The 15,918-nt window shown below is 39.5% G+C and overlaps 1 protein-coding gene across 8 annotated transcripts in view; it reads right to left on the bottom strand.

Moving 5' to 3' along the window:
- Positions 1-15,918, bottom strand: part of sun1b (Sad1 and UNC84 domain containing 1b) — a 32,096-nt gene that overhangs the window by 8,013 nt on the left and 8,165 nt on the right. For 4 of the 8 annotated variants that reach the window (XM_030141126.1, XM_030141124.1, XM_030141127.1 and 1 more), the window contains 14 exons: positions 7,903-8,100; positions 7,493-7,758; positions 6,729-7,016; positions 6,440-6,574; positions 5,928-6,056; positions 5,125-5,208; positions 4,306-4,416; positions 4,088-4,210; positions 3,895-3,988; positions 3,558-3,616; positions 2,885-3,087; positions 1,853-2,128; positions 1,665-1,757; positions 354-445 (listed from right to left, as the gene is read on the bottom strand). In XM_030141126.1, the coding sequence (XP_029996986.1) occupies positions 354-445; positions 1,665-1,757; positions 1,853-2,128; positions 2,885-3,087; positions 3,558-3,616; positions 3,895-3,988; positions 4,088-4,210; positions 4,306-4,416; positions 5,125-5,208; positions 5,928-6,056; positions 6,440-6,574; positions 6,729-7,016; positions 7,493-7,758; positions 7,903-8,027 (2,078 nt within the window). In that variant the 5' untranslated portion in view covers positions 8,028-8,100. The remainder of the gene's footprint in view (positions 1-353; positions 446-1,664; positions 1,758-1,852; positions 2,129-2,884; positions 3,088-3,557; positions 3,617-3,894; positions 3,989-4,087; positions 4,211-4,305; positions 4,417-5,124; positions 5,209-5,927; positions 6,057-6,439; positions 6,575-6,728; positions 7,017-7,492; positions 7,759-7,902; positions 8,101-15,918) is intronic. The other 4 variants (XM_030141125.1, XM_030141128.1, XM_030141129.1 and 1 more) reach the window with 4 other exon arrangements.

Raw genomic sequence — 15,918 nt, 5'->3', positions numbered from 1 at the left:
TTGATGCTCATCAAGAGAATGCCAAGGGTGTGCAAGGCAGTCATCAGAGCTAAGGGTGGCTACTTTGAAGAAACTAGAATATAAGAGATGTTTTCAGTTATTTCACACTTTTTTGTTAAGTACATAATTCCACATGTGTTCATTCATAGTTTTGATGCCTTCAGTGAGAATCTACAATGTAAATAGTCATGAAAATAAAGAAAATGCGAAGAATGAGAAGGTGTGTCCAAACCTTTGGCCTGTACTGTACATATGCCATATACTGTACATATGCCATATGCCAAAAAAGAAGAAGAATCAGTGTGAACATGTCCATATTAAATGTTTTAATGTGTTAATCTTGGTTTTGGTACCTGACAGGAGCCACATCTGCTGCAGCAATAACTGCTTCTTTCTCTCTTTCCTCCTTCTCAGTCTCAAACTGCTGCTGCTTCTGTTGCATCTCCTACAACACATAAACATTGTTTAAGATTAAAAGAAACAGTTACAAAGACAAATCTCTCACCCTGCAAATCAAACACATAATGAAAAATAAACCAGGAAATGAAATCAAGACAATGACACATTTCTGTTATTGTTCCAAGTAGGAAACATGTTTTGGTCACTAAGTCTCAACAACAAGAAAGGAACATGTTTCCACTTGATATATCATACAGGGGTTGGACAAAATAATGAAAACACCTTAAAAAAATCAACAAAATATAATTTAATATGGTGTAGGTCCACCTTTTGCGGCAATTACAGCCTCAGTTCTCCGAGGTATTGATTCATACAACTTGTGAATTGTTTCCAAAGGAATTTTAAGCCATTCTTCAGTTAGAATACCCTCCAACTCTTTTAGAGACGATGGCGGTGGCAATCGACGTCTTACTTGAATCTCTAAAACTGACCATAAATGCTCAATAATGTTGAGGTCTGGGGACTGCGCCGGCCATACGAGATGCTCAACTTCATTAGAATGTTCCTCATGCTATTCTTTAACAATTCTAGCTGTATGGATTGGGGCATTATCATCTTGAGGTGAAGGTGTTTCCATTATTTTGTCCAACCCCTGTATCTCATCACTGTTTCTTTGTACTCAGCCTTAAAACATTGAAGACAATCCATGATGCTTTAGTGCCAAGTGTTCTCCATTCTCCTCTGCAGAGCTCATACGTTGGAACTCATCAGAATATGTTTTAACATTTGAAAACACTGTCTCCATTGTTGTATTATATTACTTAATATATCATGGTGCCATCATTACAATGTGTCAGTTAACAATTTGAAAAAATGGTTTCTATTATCCACCTGCAGTGTGTGCTCCTTAATGATTAAATTCATTCTGTAATTTACTTGCTTTGATATTATGCATGGTTTTGTGTCTTGTCAGTTTGAATTATTTTTTGTTGAGTCCAATAGCCAGTGAGACAGTGGCACATTTACAGTGATAACTATACATCTTATTTAGTCTCAAGTTGACATCAAAATGAACAAAAGCCACAGAGTACAACTGACATATCCTTAACCTCATCCTTCCTTTATATTTGTTAATTATGCATTTTCACATCAGCGTTCAACTTTGCCAAGTGCAGTACATGTATAAATAAAAGTAAACATGTGGTCCACAGAAAATATTAAGCATTTAAGGCATTTACAGTTGAAAACACGTGAATATGACATACCTCTGTCTTTGCTGCCAGAGCTTTGAGCAGTAATTCTAAATCAATCAGCCGTGTTGTCTGACTCTCCTGCTGCTTTTTTTGTTGCTCTGCGGTCTGCAAGCATGGACAAAAAAAGTGACATATATTGTATTGTGTGTCCTATAGGTAAACCCACCACAAACAGCATGTGTTTACCTTCATCTCCCTACCTGTGCCCTTTGTGTGTTCTCTTTGTCCAGCTCTCCCTGCAGCACCCCAAGCCTCTGCTCCAGCAGGGAGGACACCCACAGTCCCAGGCTCTCCCTGTCAGTCTGTGTGTGGAGCTGCTCCTTCAGGCTGCTGTAAAGACCCAAAATGTCCCCGTGACGCTGCTCCTGTTTGTGGTCACCCTGCTGTACTCGCTCCCACAGAAGGGCTAGCTGGCGCTCCACATGTTGCAGTCGCTCTAAATCCACACTAGACACCACCACTGGGGGAAGGATAGGCTGCGGAGCACCAAGGTGTGAAAGAGGAGGAAGACATGACATTTGAGAAATATAATCTTAAAGTAGAATAGCCATACAGTGATCATATCTATCCAGATTGCACTGATGTCTCTGATAAGGGGACTGAGAAGGTATCACTTTTCTCAAAGTAAAATGTCAATTTCCTGAGTGAGTAAAAATAATTTGCTTTCAGCTGCTGGTAGTGGTGGTTTTTGCACATACTTTGGATATGTTGACACATTTATGGTGCGTTAACGGTGAGGAATTCCTGTTATCTCCAACTCGTAATTACATGTGGGGTGGTTTTTCCCACTCAGTGGGTTGTAGTTGTGGTTTAAACAATGACATGAATGAAGCATTAGCCTCATGTTACCTCTACAGTTTCTTGTAGCTGCTTCAGTAAAAAAAAAAGTTCTCCCTCTTTTTAAAATCACTCAAAGCTATCAGAAACTAAAAAAAATCATGTCCCTGGCCATCCTAGCGGGTATTACATGACCTAGCATTATCAGTCCAAGGGTGTTTTTCCCCTGGTCGTTACTTTCTATTTTTTGTCAGAGAAAATGGCTTAAATTACTTCAACAGAATTTGTATTGGAATGATTCTGTCTCAGGCTTGTCCATAAAAGCAGTTGATCACTGTAACCTTGACCAGGACAAGTAGTTATCACTGTATTTTTCCGTTTAAAGTTTAGGATACTACAGTATTGGGGCCATTTGTATACACAATAACAGTAACAAAGTTCTTTCTTTCTCTTACCGATGCTTGTGAAACTGGGGTGGCTGGTGTCTGTTCCACTGGGGTCTCTGGTACTGGGACGGGGACAGAGGCAGGAACTGGACCAGAGGCTGGCACCAAGTTGGCCAACAGGGTGAAGGGAGATGCTGGACGCCACTCCGTTAGGTTTATGGCTGGGAGATAGGCAAGCAGAGCAGCAGTGGACGGACCCCATAACCATAAAGCTGTGAGAAGGATGGATAAAGCAGGTTAAACCACACTTGGAGTATAAACTCTGCACATACCAAAGGAAATGTATTTTAAAGCCTAACAAAACCAAATACTAAATTACCATAAAATTGTGTAGTTTGTGTGTATAGTTAATGAAAAGCTGCTGCTGTAAAAATAGACGTAGTAGATTTTCATCCTTTTTTCTTCACTTCACAGTGGTATATGGTAGAAAAATCTAACCTTAAGGTAACTTAAAGAAAGAAAGGACGGAAACATAGATGCAGTTGTGTTTCACTGATGTCTAAGATGAAGTTGCTGAACCACAGAGACGTGTAGCTCACTAGAGGCCCAGAAAGCATGACCTGAATTTGGTACCAGATTTGCAGCATACTCTTGGGATGTGCGCTGGATAGGACAACTGCAGTTTTTCGCTACATACGTAAAATGGGTTACACCTGTAGTGCAACCCTTTTTTTAAACTCACCTAGGAGGAGTAAAAGGGGTAAAAGGAGCAGCAGGAGCTTCCAGAGTTTGGGAAGGCATCTGTAAAGAAGTCATACACTGGTCAGATAAACAGCTGCCAGGAATTCATTTAACAAAAAAAAAAGTCAAGGACCTTAATGGAAAGAGTCAAACCAATGAAAAGACAACATGCAACACATAATGACTGTTTCTAACCATAAATCTGATAAATTGTACTTCAAAATGCTGTGTTTAAGGCATCAGATACAGAATTTAATTACATTTGCTATGCTTCCTGTGAAATATGACCATACAAATTTGAGTATGAGTTCAGAGTGAAAACAAGGGTTGGCTCTTACCTTGTCAGAAAGAAGACATTGACGAGAGACATGAGAGACACAAGCCTGTACCATCCAGTCATGAGTAACCAGAGAAGCCCTCTTCCTGCTTTTACTGTGCAAGTCAAGAGTGAAAAAAGATTCACCCCATGTTAGTTAGCAATGAAATATGGACCATTTTCTAAAGAGAATGATGTAAAGAAGCATCACCAACCCGGAGCTGCTACAAACATCCAGAGCAGCAGTGAGACTAGTCTCTGTGCTACTGCTCCTACTCCTGAACCCACCGCTTTGCCTGCTCTCACCACACAGTAACCTGGCTGAAGGAGGCAGTAACCTAAAACACACAGAAAACCAAAAAAGAAATTAATTAATTATACACATTTCAGCACTAAAACATCCCATCCCAAAATGAAAGAGTTGCTGGTTAACCTGTGTAAGCTAGGAGGCTCCACAGTGCCCCCGCCAGACGCCGAGGCCTGGAGGACTGTGTTAGGAGGACGGTGTGAGTCTCAGAATACTGCTTTCCTTTACAGTCATCACCTGTTTAATGCCAAAGGGATGACAGGCAGGGAAAAAAGAAAACACAAAAACAAATAAAGGTAAATAAAGGCATAAAGATGGTTTGCAGCAACAAAAATAACTTTAATGTTAAAAAAAAAAAAAAAAAAAAAAAGATAAAACCAAAATAAATGCAGTCAATTAACAACAAAATGGGCCATTTGCATGCATCTGAAAATCTGTTAGATGAGCAATGACAACACTCAAAGCTTGACAAAGCAATGACAAAAATGTCGAACCCCACTGAGTGACACACATTTACTGTTTTCATGGTTTAATGAAACTGTTTAATAGCTTCATTATTCAAATGTAGCACTGGCTTTGATGACAGGATAGATAATTGGGCTTGAAAATCTACTAACACGGGGTTGAAAGTGTGAATATAAAAATGACTACAACACACTTAAAAATGCAGCTTGTTAATGTTTAAGCATTTGAAGTATTCACAAAGATTTCTGAAAAAGGCATGGTATACAAACTCGAGTGAAAGTGAGGCGTCAGCAATTCATAATGGTCAACAGACGGCTGACCAGCTAAAATACTTCACATGACCTCTGTTCACTGATGGCAACACAGGTCACGCATATAATTAACTCTGTCAATCAACGTTACCACAAGGCAACGTAACGAGTATTGAGAGGTAGAGGCAAGATTTGTGTTTGTGTGTGACTTGTGTGTTTGTCTGCTTACACAGGGAACCATTAAGATTAAGATGTGATGTATCTTCAGTCACCAGATCCTTCACATTCATGCTTCCACAGAAACTTGAGTGAGCTGCAACATACATACAACACATTTTGTTTACATAACAGAAGCATGTTGCGTGGGAAAATTCTGACGATGATGAATGATGGATGAGGATACCATATTCCACAAGGAAAGAGAGTGAAAGCACAGTCATAAGAAAATAGTTAGTTGAGAGAACACAATGACAACTACTATAAAAAAGAAGTTTCAATATATGAAATCAGTTTTTGGTACCTGGAAAAAACTCATGTCAGCATAGGTACACTAGAAACTAAAGTCATACAAATTTAAACTATTTTCTTCACATCTGCAGTTATCAATCAAGGAGAAGTCAGAAACTCTAGTTCTGCTTCAGAAGTAATTCAAGCACACAAAAACTATGACAACCTCATGTGAACTAAAAGACTCCAATCAAGACTACGTAGAACTTAAGTGACAAGAAAATATTGTTTTATGGGGTTTCGCAGTTTTCATTTCACCTCAAGTTTACTTCCTTCTTTAGAAGACGAAAGCAACAGTTTAAAGTGAATATTAGATGAAAGAAAGAGAGATGATGAAGATGAAGAGATCCTTCAAAGTCAACTCCACTTTGAAACAAACATTTATCAAAATCAGAGGCTCCTTTTTTCTTCAATTCTGTTGAATGAGCTTGAATAGAAGAGAATATGACAAAGACTTATGAAAAGAGACGTGGCAGAGAGGTCTGCAAAGTCTGGAGCTCTGACAGTTGTAGCAACAGCAGGTACCTTGTCCTTCATAGCCATTGGCTCTGTAGCCCATCATCCTGTGGAGAGTGCTCTGCTTAAACAGCCATAGTTGGGACAAACTGGAAGACAGCGCCTGCCTCATGGACTCCGAGAATGACACAAGGACACCTGGTGACAAACCCGCCCCGTACACGCACTGTTAGTCAAAATGTACACTGGAGTCACGGCAAGAGATACAAAAAAAGGTACTCAGAAAAATGGTTAAGAGGATGAGTGGGAAGACAAGTAAATGGCAGAAAAAGAGGAAAATGACAGAAGGTACCCACAGCCTGGTAAGAAACACACCATGACTCAGCTAGAAACAAAGAACGATGACAAGAAAGCTGCTCAGGAAAGTAACAACGGGAGAAAAGACTGAAGATGAGCTGCAAGAAAGATGAACCTAAAATCCTCTATAATTCTTGAAGTCTTAGTGACTGCTGCCATATGAGGCAGAAGAGATAAAGAGAATGATGAGTAATGGATGGAGATCATGAATATCTGTTCTGTACCTTTTCCTGGTGGGCTTTTGGCCTTTGAGCCCAGCCAGGCCACATTGTTGACGAGCAGGGTAACTAAGGACACTATGGGGGCCAGGGCTCGTTTGGTGTAGCGCATACATGTGTTAGAAACAGACACCAGCACACCTGGAGAGAGACACCGCTATGTTTATATTCTCATTATCATGAAACATTAAAGTAAAGATGCAGGCCCTTCACTTTCACATCTATTTCATTTCGCTGCTGAGATGGACAAATGTGGGATGTAAAGCGCCTGATTTTGCACATTTCAGTATCTCACCTGTCTTGTTCCTCCGACTCCTGTCTCTGGAGTATATACTGGTGAAAGGTGAGGATGAGGAGGAAAGGATGTCGGTGGAAGCTTCAGCAGCCTTCAAAGATGATGATGACGACAATGATGATGAGGATGATGCAGCAGTGCGTGTGGTGAGTGACTCCGTCCGTTGAGCGTGTAGAGCGCAATCTTTACAGACGTAGCCATTGACGAGCGTGTTGTGGGATTTTGATGAAGTGGCACTGCAACCGCCATTGATACTTGATGAACTGTGATCAGCACTGGAGCTCGTTCCTGAGGGAAAACATATGAGCAAGTCTTTGCATTTACTAGAGACACAGTTAATTTGTGCTTTTTTCATGTCTTATTTCCACATCATAGTATCAAAATGTTGATTATGATAAACTTTATGACTATATGAGTAATTCAAGGAAAATAAGGGCCACAATTTCAAACCCAATATTCAGGTATTTATAGCCTGGAACAATAAAACTCACAAGCTCATTCATTAAAATGATCACTGTGATAGAACCTTAGGAAAGAACATTAATCAAAACTAAGCATAACAAAAAAATAAATATCAATTCAGGTAAGAAAAGCCTATTCTTCACCAATGACAGAAAAGAATGCTAAAAACCGTGCTTAATGGGTAATGTCTGTTTACATGGTGGGAAAAGAGGAACCTGAATTCAACTAAACCAGCTTGCATACTTGAACCATTATAAGATGAATGATGAGTCGGTTCTGGTGAGGTTTATTTTAGTACTGACCCCAGTGCCCATCCACAGTGGTGGTGGTAGTAGTTGTGGTTGTAGTGATGTTGCGCTGTCTCAGTTGAGACTGGTCCAGAATGGAAGTGAGAAGAGAGGCATCGGATGCAGCATTGCTTTCCTGAATAACCCTGCTGCTGCTGCTGCTGCTGCTGTTGTGTATTGGAGTACTAACAGCTGAGAAGGAGAGGTTTACCCTTGGTGTTGCGACTTGGCTCAAGGATAAAGACAGGGAGCTCGACTGCTGCTTTCTGCTCCGTGCCGTTCTGGAACAGAAAACAGATCAAAGTGTAACTTTTGTTGTGTGCAATTGGTTTTACATTCAGACAAACACAGAATTAGCGAATGCAAATTCAGCACTTAAAGCAAGCTTGCACATGATGAAAATGTATATCCACTGATGGTCTTACCGTGTTTCTCTCCTGGTGCTGGTGTAGCTGCTATTGCTGTGGCTGTGGCTAAGGGAGTAATCAGCCAGGCTCTCGTTGCCAAGGTGACTGGCACTGTTCTGCAGACGCAAGCTCCTCCGTGACATCCTTGGTGACTCGTACACGGGAGCAATCTTGTGCTCCTTCTCAAACTCTAATGCTGCCGTCGAGTAGCTGGAGCTGAGAGAGACAAGAGGGAGGAAAGAGTTAATCACAGGGAGGGATGTTCCTCACGTCTGCTGAACTGAAATGAACTTTACCACAACAAACTTCAACAGAGCAGGCTATGAGCAGCATTAAACCTCAAACAAATCCTGTGTTTTTCCTGAGATGTGCATCGGCTCTAAAAAGTCAACTTCCAAGAGGTTGTTTTTTTTCCTCCAAACAAAAGCAAACTAAGCAGACGGACGGACAGTCCGCTTGGAGGAAACACCAACCATGATACAGTTTGTTCCCTGTTACTGGCAATGGGCTTGACAGGAAGTGACTCACTTACAAGGGGGGGGACATAAAAGACAAAAGAATAGGGCACATTGTTTGAAAGTAACTGACAAAAAAGAGCCAGAAAAATAATCTCCAAGCATGCAAGTAGTCTGAATGACAGAAAATAATTCTACTCCACTCACTGCAATTCGAAGTAAGTGGAAACACACCATGAATGTTATAAATTTAGAGTTGGCCATGTGTTATGCAGTAATGACTCACTTTGCCACACCCACCTGGCAGAAAGCACAGAGTCGAGGCAGTCAGTCATGACTAACAGACAACAGGGCAGAGATTGCAAAATTCACTGAAAATCACTAAGCACTTCCAGAATAGCCTGTAAAATCAGGCAGTCTCCTTAAAATTCTGTTTTGTTTACCGATAGCCTATTTTTACATTTATATTTGCCCATTATGTTTTATCAGAGCAGGTTAGAATGTCCTGAGCATGCTGCATTTTGTTTGCAAGCTGTGCACACTCCTGATCATGTGGCTAAACTAGGTCAGGCAGACTAACTCTCCAGAAATGCAGGGTAGGGCAAAATGCTTTATCTGTCACTGGAGGACAGAGAATAAACTTCCTGTTAGACACTTGTAAAGGAGTGGCCTTCGCTATGTAAACAGGAGCTGTTTGCTCTATGTTAGAAGCATACAGTCCCCGTCGGTGCCCCATTCACTGGAGAGACTGAATAGAGTAGAGTTGTGCACACATTTTGGTTTGGCAAATCTTCAAAGAAACTCAGGACAAAATGTAGAGCTAGTAACATACATGTACACGTATGTGCTTATGAACCGTGCTTGGTGCTCTCTGGTCCACCCTCTGACTCTAAATCCTAAGGATTACCCGCTCACACAGAGAGCCAATTATGTGCTTTTCTGCGTCTCTGCCTCTTGCTTCAAATGGCTCATCTCTGAACACATGACCAGGGCAACACCTTTCCCTTGATATCATGTGAGTGTAAGAAAAGGAAATATACAAACTAGGTACTACTTATGCATGATTCATATTCTTAATCACTATCTTTATTCACAGGTTCATGTGAAATTTTTGAGCATGCTGTTAAATATTAACTCAAATAATGACAGCACAATTCAATGATATATGAACATTTAATTCACACTGACCTAGAAAAATTATAAATACCGTATATGTGGCTAATAGTGAAGTAAATAAATGCCAGTGTTGATATGGGGAATTATGGAGAATGTGGAAAAAATGAGACAGTGAACTAAGTAAAATAATGATGGGGTAATGATAAAATGCTGAATATCATATCTGATTATCAGTCTATAACAGGAGGCAAGGATCTCAGCTCAAAAATAAAGCCAATGCAATATATCACTAAGGCCCGCTGGGGGTGACAGTGACTCCATTTGGCATTTCATGTACATTGAACTTAATACTAAATCAATATTTTTTATTTAAATTTACACAGGACTGTTTCCTATCTGATCAGTTTTATTTGGAACCTCTGCTGACTGACCTGGTGGTCCACCTTTAAATGTTTCCTCCATTAATGAAATCTCAGGTCGAATAAAGATTTGGATGTCTGCCATGTCAGGACTTAATTGACAGGTCTATATGAGAGTTCATGCACCTTCTGAATCAGACTTTCACAGTTTCAGTTTATTTAGTCAAATGCATATTTTCTGGACAGACAGCGCCACTGTAGATGTGGTTAATAAGATCCACTAAAAAGATTGTAAAATGATCTGTTATGCAAGGCCTGATGAGATTTGGCTCTTTACAGAGTCAATAAGCTTGCACTTAGCCTTAGTTGACCTCTGACCCCTTAGGCTCATGGAGTTCTGCCCCATTAATTCAAATATGGTCACTTCTAGCTCCAAATAGAAAGAGGCAACAACCAAATCTTAAACTACTTGCGTTGAAACAGCATAAACCAATGGGGGACATCATACTTCCTCTATCCACTAATCGCCGAATATCCACAGTCCACACATTAGGAGTTGAACATGTCTCAAAAGCACAAAAAGTGTCATGTGATAATTTAGTTATTTTTAAACCACAGACACCAATAAAACCAGTGCACATCTGTAGTTATTCTTGGTCCTGCCTCTGAAGTGCATCTGTATGCCTCTGGATCACACCTCTGGCCACAATTCATCAGACACCTAACTGCAAACTAACAAGGATGACAGAATATAAACACAAAGCCATCCAGTACGATACATAGACTGTCCTATTAAACTCACTAAATCATTTATAGAATATTGATATTAGTATTGCAGCAGCAGCAGAAGAACTTGCTCCCAGGAAAGGAGCAACAAATGCCATTTCCTTTGCAAACTTCACTGACAGATGCACACACAATTAAGTCCTGTACAACAATAGGTAACATTATACAATATGAGGAAAAATAACTTTCAAGATATCAACAAGATATCATCAATTTTATATCACATCGCTGCTTGGCTAATGCAAATTTGACTTTCAAATATAGGAACAGAGTTGCTGGGTGGCACGGAACAACAAAAACAACCCATCCAATAGACCAAACAAACCACAAACCAACCTAGCCTATGGTGACAGCATATTAGAATTTATTACTGACAATATTCAATGTTCTGAGAGATGGATGCAGGGAACTTACACTAAAAGTTCACAGTCTATATGTGTTTGTGAACTTAGGTTATCAAACCAGAATATGATGATTCCACATTTGCTGGCACTGCATTGTCAGTGCCTGTAGCATTTCAGGGCAGGGCATAGTGGGGTGTGTGTGGGAAAAGACACATACTTTGTGTAGCTTAAAATCAGACACAGTCATTAATTTAACCTGCTGTGCCAACTGGCAATTATTTCTCTTTATTTAAAAAACACAGCAACTTATCCCATATGGACAAGTAAATCATCCAGCACCAGTGACAAACACACTCAACTCCACAGAAAATGTAGGAGTATCTGTTCTGCCAGTCATTAGAAGCGGTAAACAAAGATTTTCAAATGTTCTGGGTATCCAAATGGATCCATGTGGTTCTCTGTCCCAGGCGGCTCCCCCAGCCCACATCAGTGATATAAATGGACATGGACACTGTGCTTTAAGATGTTAGCAAAGAAGACAGATGAAGAGACAGACCTGCAGAACTGAGAATGAAGAAGACACTATCATGCTGACATTCAGTTTCCTGGAATCTCTCCTTACATAACACTAATGCTTTGATACTCTTCCCACACTCAGTGGGCACTGCCAACCTCCTTAAAATGCACAACAGAATATAAAACCAAACATGATTGTATGTTTTCTTTTACCCAATTTATCATAAATGACTATGAAATGCAAAATAAGTTCTAAAAAAAAACAGAAAGAATCCTAAAAATTGGACCATGTTATTTTTGTAGTACATGATTTATTTTTATTTTTCTGAAGATGTCTAGGTGTTTGTGAAAAATCATCACTTATATATTTCATTCTTCAATAACGATGAATGGGCCAGAAACAGGGATGATGGAGGATTAATTAATAATGAATGAAATGTCAGAGGATCTTTGCTATGCCTGGCAAATGATATGTTTAATGTTTGGCCTAAGAATACAATGGACATTACAGAGATATGGCAATGTCTACAGTAAAGATCACAAGGCTGAGCTCAACATCGTATTCACTGTCTTCAGCTCAGCCCTTTTGGAATGGGATCAAATCTTTTAGAGTGCCTCAAGATACAGTGACTGGATCTCCGCCATTGATCCAGGTGCAAATGCAACATAATGAGTGCTGTATCTGCCCATGGGCGCCATGGCTTAAGCCACAGCTTTTCACAATAGCATACCCTGGAGACAAGAACTAAACATTTTATGACAGTGTTAAGTTCACAGCAAGTGCCAAAAATTGTTGTAGCCAAACTGGCTTGTCATCATTTGTTCAAGATCAATCCAGAGAGCCACAGACAACAAATCCTTCAATTACAATACAAAAACGTAACTCTAGTAACATAGCCTTCACTGAGTCTACACCATCCAGACCACATTTGGTTTTCTGCCACTGAAGGGACTTGCCACCCACCCACCTGCTGCCCGCTTTGCATAGTGTATGAAAAAGAGATGTGATCCCAAAGCATACAGATGGACACAATGGGTTTACATGCAAGGCTTTTTTTTATTAATCTATGCTACAAATATGGTTAACGGTTGCATTTTCTACATCTTCATATGTCTAACAATCAGTAGTCTTTGTATATGTTACATGTTATGTGTTGTCCACTATTGTTGTGAGAAATGTGGGTTGTGTAAATATGTGTGTCACTTTTTTCAAAAAAAAAAAAAAAAATACGGTCCACATTTTTGCAGAAAATACATACATGCATTAGCTGAAGAAACACATAAGCCCCCCAAAAAATTAAAACTGGAAAATATATTATGAAATTAATTTTTTTTTTTTTTAATTATCTAATCTTAAATTTTAATCACCCTTGACAAAATAAACTGTCAACCACTGCTATACAGTTAATACTGTCACTCGTTCACTCATACCCACAGAGTCATGCATTTTAGAGAAACCATGTGGGTTGTAAATCTCAGCTCAAAACCACAAGTATGACTCTAAAAACCTTATCGAAAACATACACGAGAGCTTAAACTAATACAGGGGCAAGACGACTGTCCAACTAGAAATTCTTATTCTCATTTGACAGATTTTGAAATGAATTAAATACTTATCAATAACATTTAAAGTGTACACTTATGAACAGTGTATATTAAGACAATACACCTTCAATCACATTTACGACACCGTCTACTGACAAGTTCCCACAAAACAGAATAAAAAGTTTACTCTATGAAATAACAATGATAATAACAACAGCAGTGAAAATATATCTTCTCCCTCATCTGATACACTGTGCAGTGTGGAATACATATAGGCAATGTGGGTCAACTCACAGTAAGATTGTAGGATATGACTATCATGTGATGTTGACAGAAAGATTTTTATCATTTCATATTATATGCTACTGCATCACAAACCACACTTTTTAAAAGGATATCTCATCATTTAGAAAATAGTCATTTTCCCCAGACAGCATGGAAATTAATAAAATCATTCACCATTTCACCATGTTCATCACATCATATTTTATTGCTAGAGTATTATCTGATTGGTTGTAATACCTTCACAGAGAACATTTCATTTTTGTAATTAGAATTTTGTATTCATATTCTAAATTTTGTTATACGTGCACTTGAAAATGTATGACAACTTTCTAACTAAAAAAATAGTAAGCACCTTTTATTCTTGTTATTTGCTGAATACAAAAAAAAATTATATTATGATTTGTGGTTATAAAATTAATTGCTATATCAGTAAATGAGGTTTTAGTCATATCATTAAGATTGTATAATTTCACAGATTACATCAGTAACAAGTAGTTGTTGTGCCTTGGGATATTGTAGCTTGGCTGACATGCAGAGTATTTTGTTTCCCTTTCCCAGCCATTTATGTAGTGCTCCTCCCTTGAACACTGTGGGACCCCGCTGTGTTTACTAAAATTATACTACACTCAATTTTTCCCTGAAATCCAGCAGAGAGAGCCTCTGGAAACCTGTAGGGAAATTACCAAAGCCGAGCACAAATGCTGCACAATCTGCCTTCCTGTTTCCCTAACTGTTACAGAGTGAAGAAAGTCTTCTTCCCCCTGAGGTGCTGAGGCCTATTTTTACCAGAAGCCAGAAACTGAAGTCTGGGACCAAGTGGAGAGCCTTCATATTTCCATTTATCTATCTCTGGGTGGGCAAAATTTGGCACCATGATCAGGATCACTCCTGTCCACCGCAATTTTCCCTCCCACAGACAACACTTTCCTTCTGCCCCCCTCTCTGTGTGGTGTCCTTCACTCTCCACATTATAGCACTATAGTGTGCTGCCTCATGTTGCTGTGGTTGCTATGGAGACAACTCCAAACAGACTCAAGGGAGACTGATCAGTAGCAGAAGCTGGACATCCATCTCCAACACAAACATGCTTTTTTCTATTGCCCTTACAGTAAGCATGTGCATGTCTAGCATAAAAATAAAAAAAATTACTAAATTATTAAATATTTGCCAAGAATTTCTTTATTAGAATACCAGCAAAGCAGCTTTAGAAACAGCTGTCATGAGTTGAACACTGATAAGAATGGTGTGGGCCATCTCCTTAAATCTAGCCGCTGTCATTTCAATGCTTGGCACTTCACCAGTTATACATGAACCGAAATACACACAACCCAGATGTCAAAACAACTGCGAGAGCGGCATGAACAACAACTGTCCACACCCCCTCCACCCAGACCACGATATGCATGAGCAAATATGGCAGCACTAATAGTATTTCATACACTCTGAATACACAATTTAACTGAGATCATCACATAACAGCAACAATATGCCTCAACTTGCAGATTTATGCTAGAATCAGTCTGTGAGCAAAATGGTATTTCAGCCATGTGGAGTTTTTTTTTAGGACTGCAGGTGTTCTGCCTTATATGCCACATTCATTTTTTATCTTTAACTTGAGTTATCTACTCCCTCTTATCAGTGCACATCAGAGGACGCCATCAAACTACTGCTCCAGTCAACAGTCAGAGGCCCCACTGACCCACTTCCATCATCATAAAATATGAAGAATCCATGTGGGTCTGCAGACAGCACTCATATCGCAACATTGCCTTCAGGAGGGCCTTGGTATGAAGAAACATCTACCAGCATGTCACAAATCTACTCCTGAAGGCTGTGCATTTTTTATATCAATTCTCATGTTTTTCTTATACGATTTTTTTTTTTTATATATATATATATATATCTACTGTTAAAACTTTTTTTCATGACCTCTGAAGAAAACCACATATTGACAAAATAAACAGTGAGTCTAAGCTTGACTAAGTATTAATTCTTACATAAAAATATTACCAAGTGTGTACTCATGAATGATGTAATCCAGGTGCTCAAAGCAGTAGCGCTGACAAATGTGGGTTGAAGCTTTGTAGTGTCTTTAGTGAGAATCTGTCCAATAGAAAGGAGGAGACAACAGCTCTTGGGAAGTGAGCGCATACACACTCCCAATTCACCCTTAAACAACTTGTGAAACACCTGTTACTAGTGACCTTTACACATCTGCCTTTATATTCATTTAGTCATTAAGGCTAAGGTGGTGGTCCAAGTTGTAATGGTCCTATTCTGGTATAATTTCAGGCTCCAAAGAGCCCTGAGTGCAAATGGAAACTGGATGTGACTGGCTGGCCTCCTCTGCCTTAGACTATTCAGTGCCACAAACGTGTCGCTGCTCTTTTGAGTTTTGACAACAGATGGGCCAACGGTTTTTGTCACCTGACTCCGGCTGTCTCCACACTGCTCTTGTATTCGCTGCAGCCATACGCACATACTGACACCCATCAAGTCTAAACAGTCAGCTGTCAGACCACGATGGGTTTATGTTTATGTACAAGCAGCGAGAACAGACCTTCTATTTCCGTTGGGAGGAACTCTAATGACCATTAACTGATTTAATTTCACTGGGTTTGTTTAGCA

The sequence above is a fragment of the Sphaeramia orbicularis genome, chromosome 8, assembly GCF_902148855.1.
Source record: "Sphaeramia orbicularis chromosome 8, fSphaOr1.1, whole genome shotgun sequence".
Classification (NCBI taxonomy): domain Eukaryota; kingdom Metazoa; phylum Chordata; class Actinopteri; order Kurtiformes; family Apogonidae; genus Sphaeramia; species Sphaeramia orbicularis.
The sequence above is the reverse complement of the archived record's forward strand: the minus strand, read 5'-3'. Positions and strand labels throughout refer to the sequence as shown.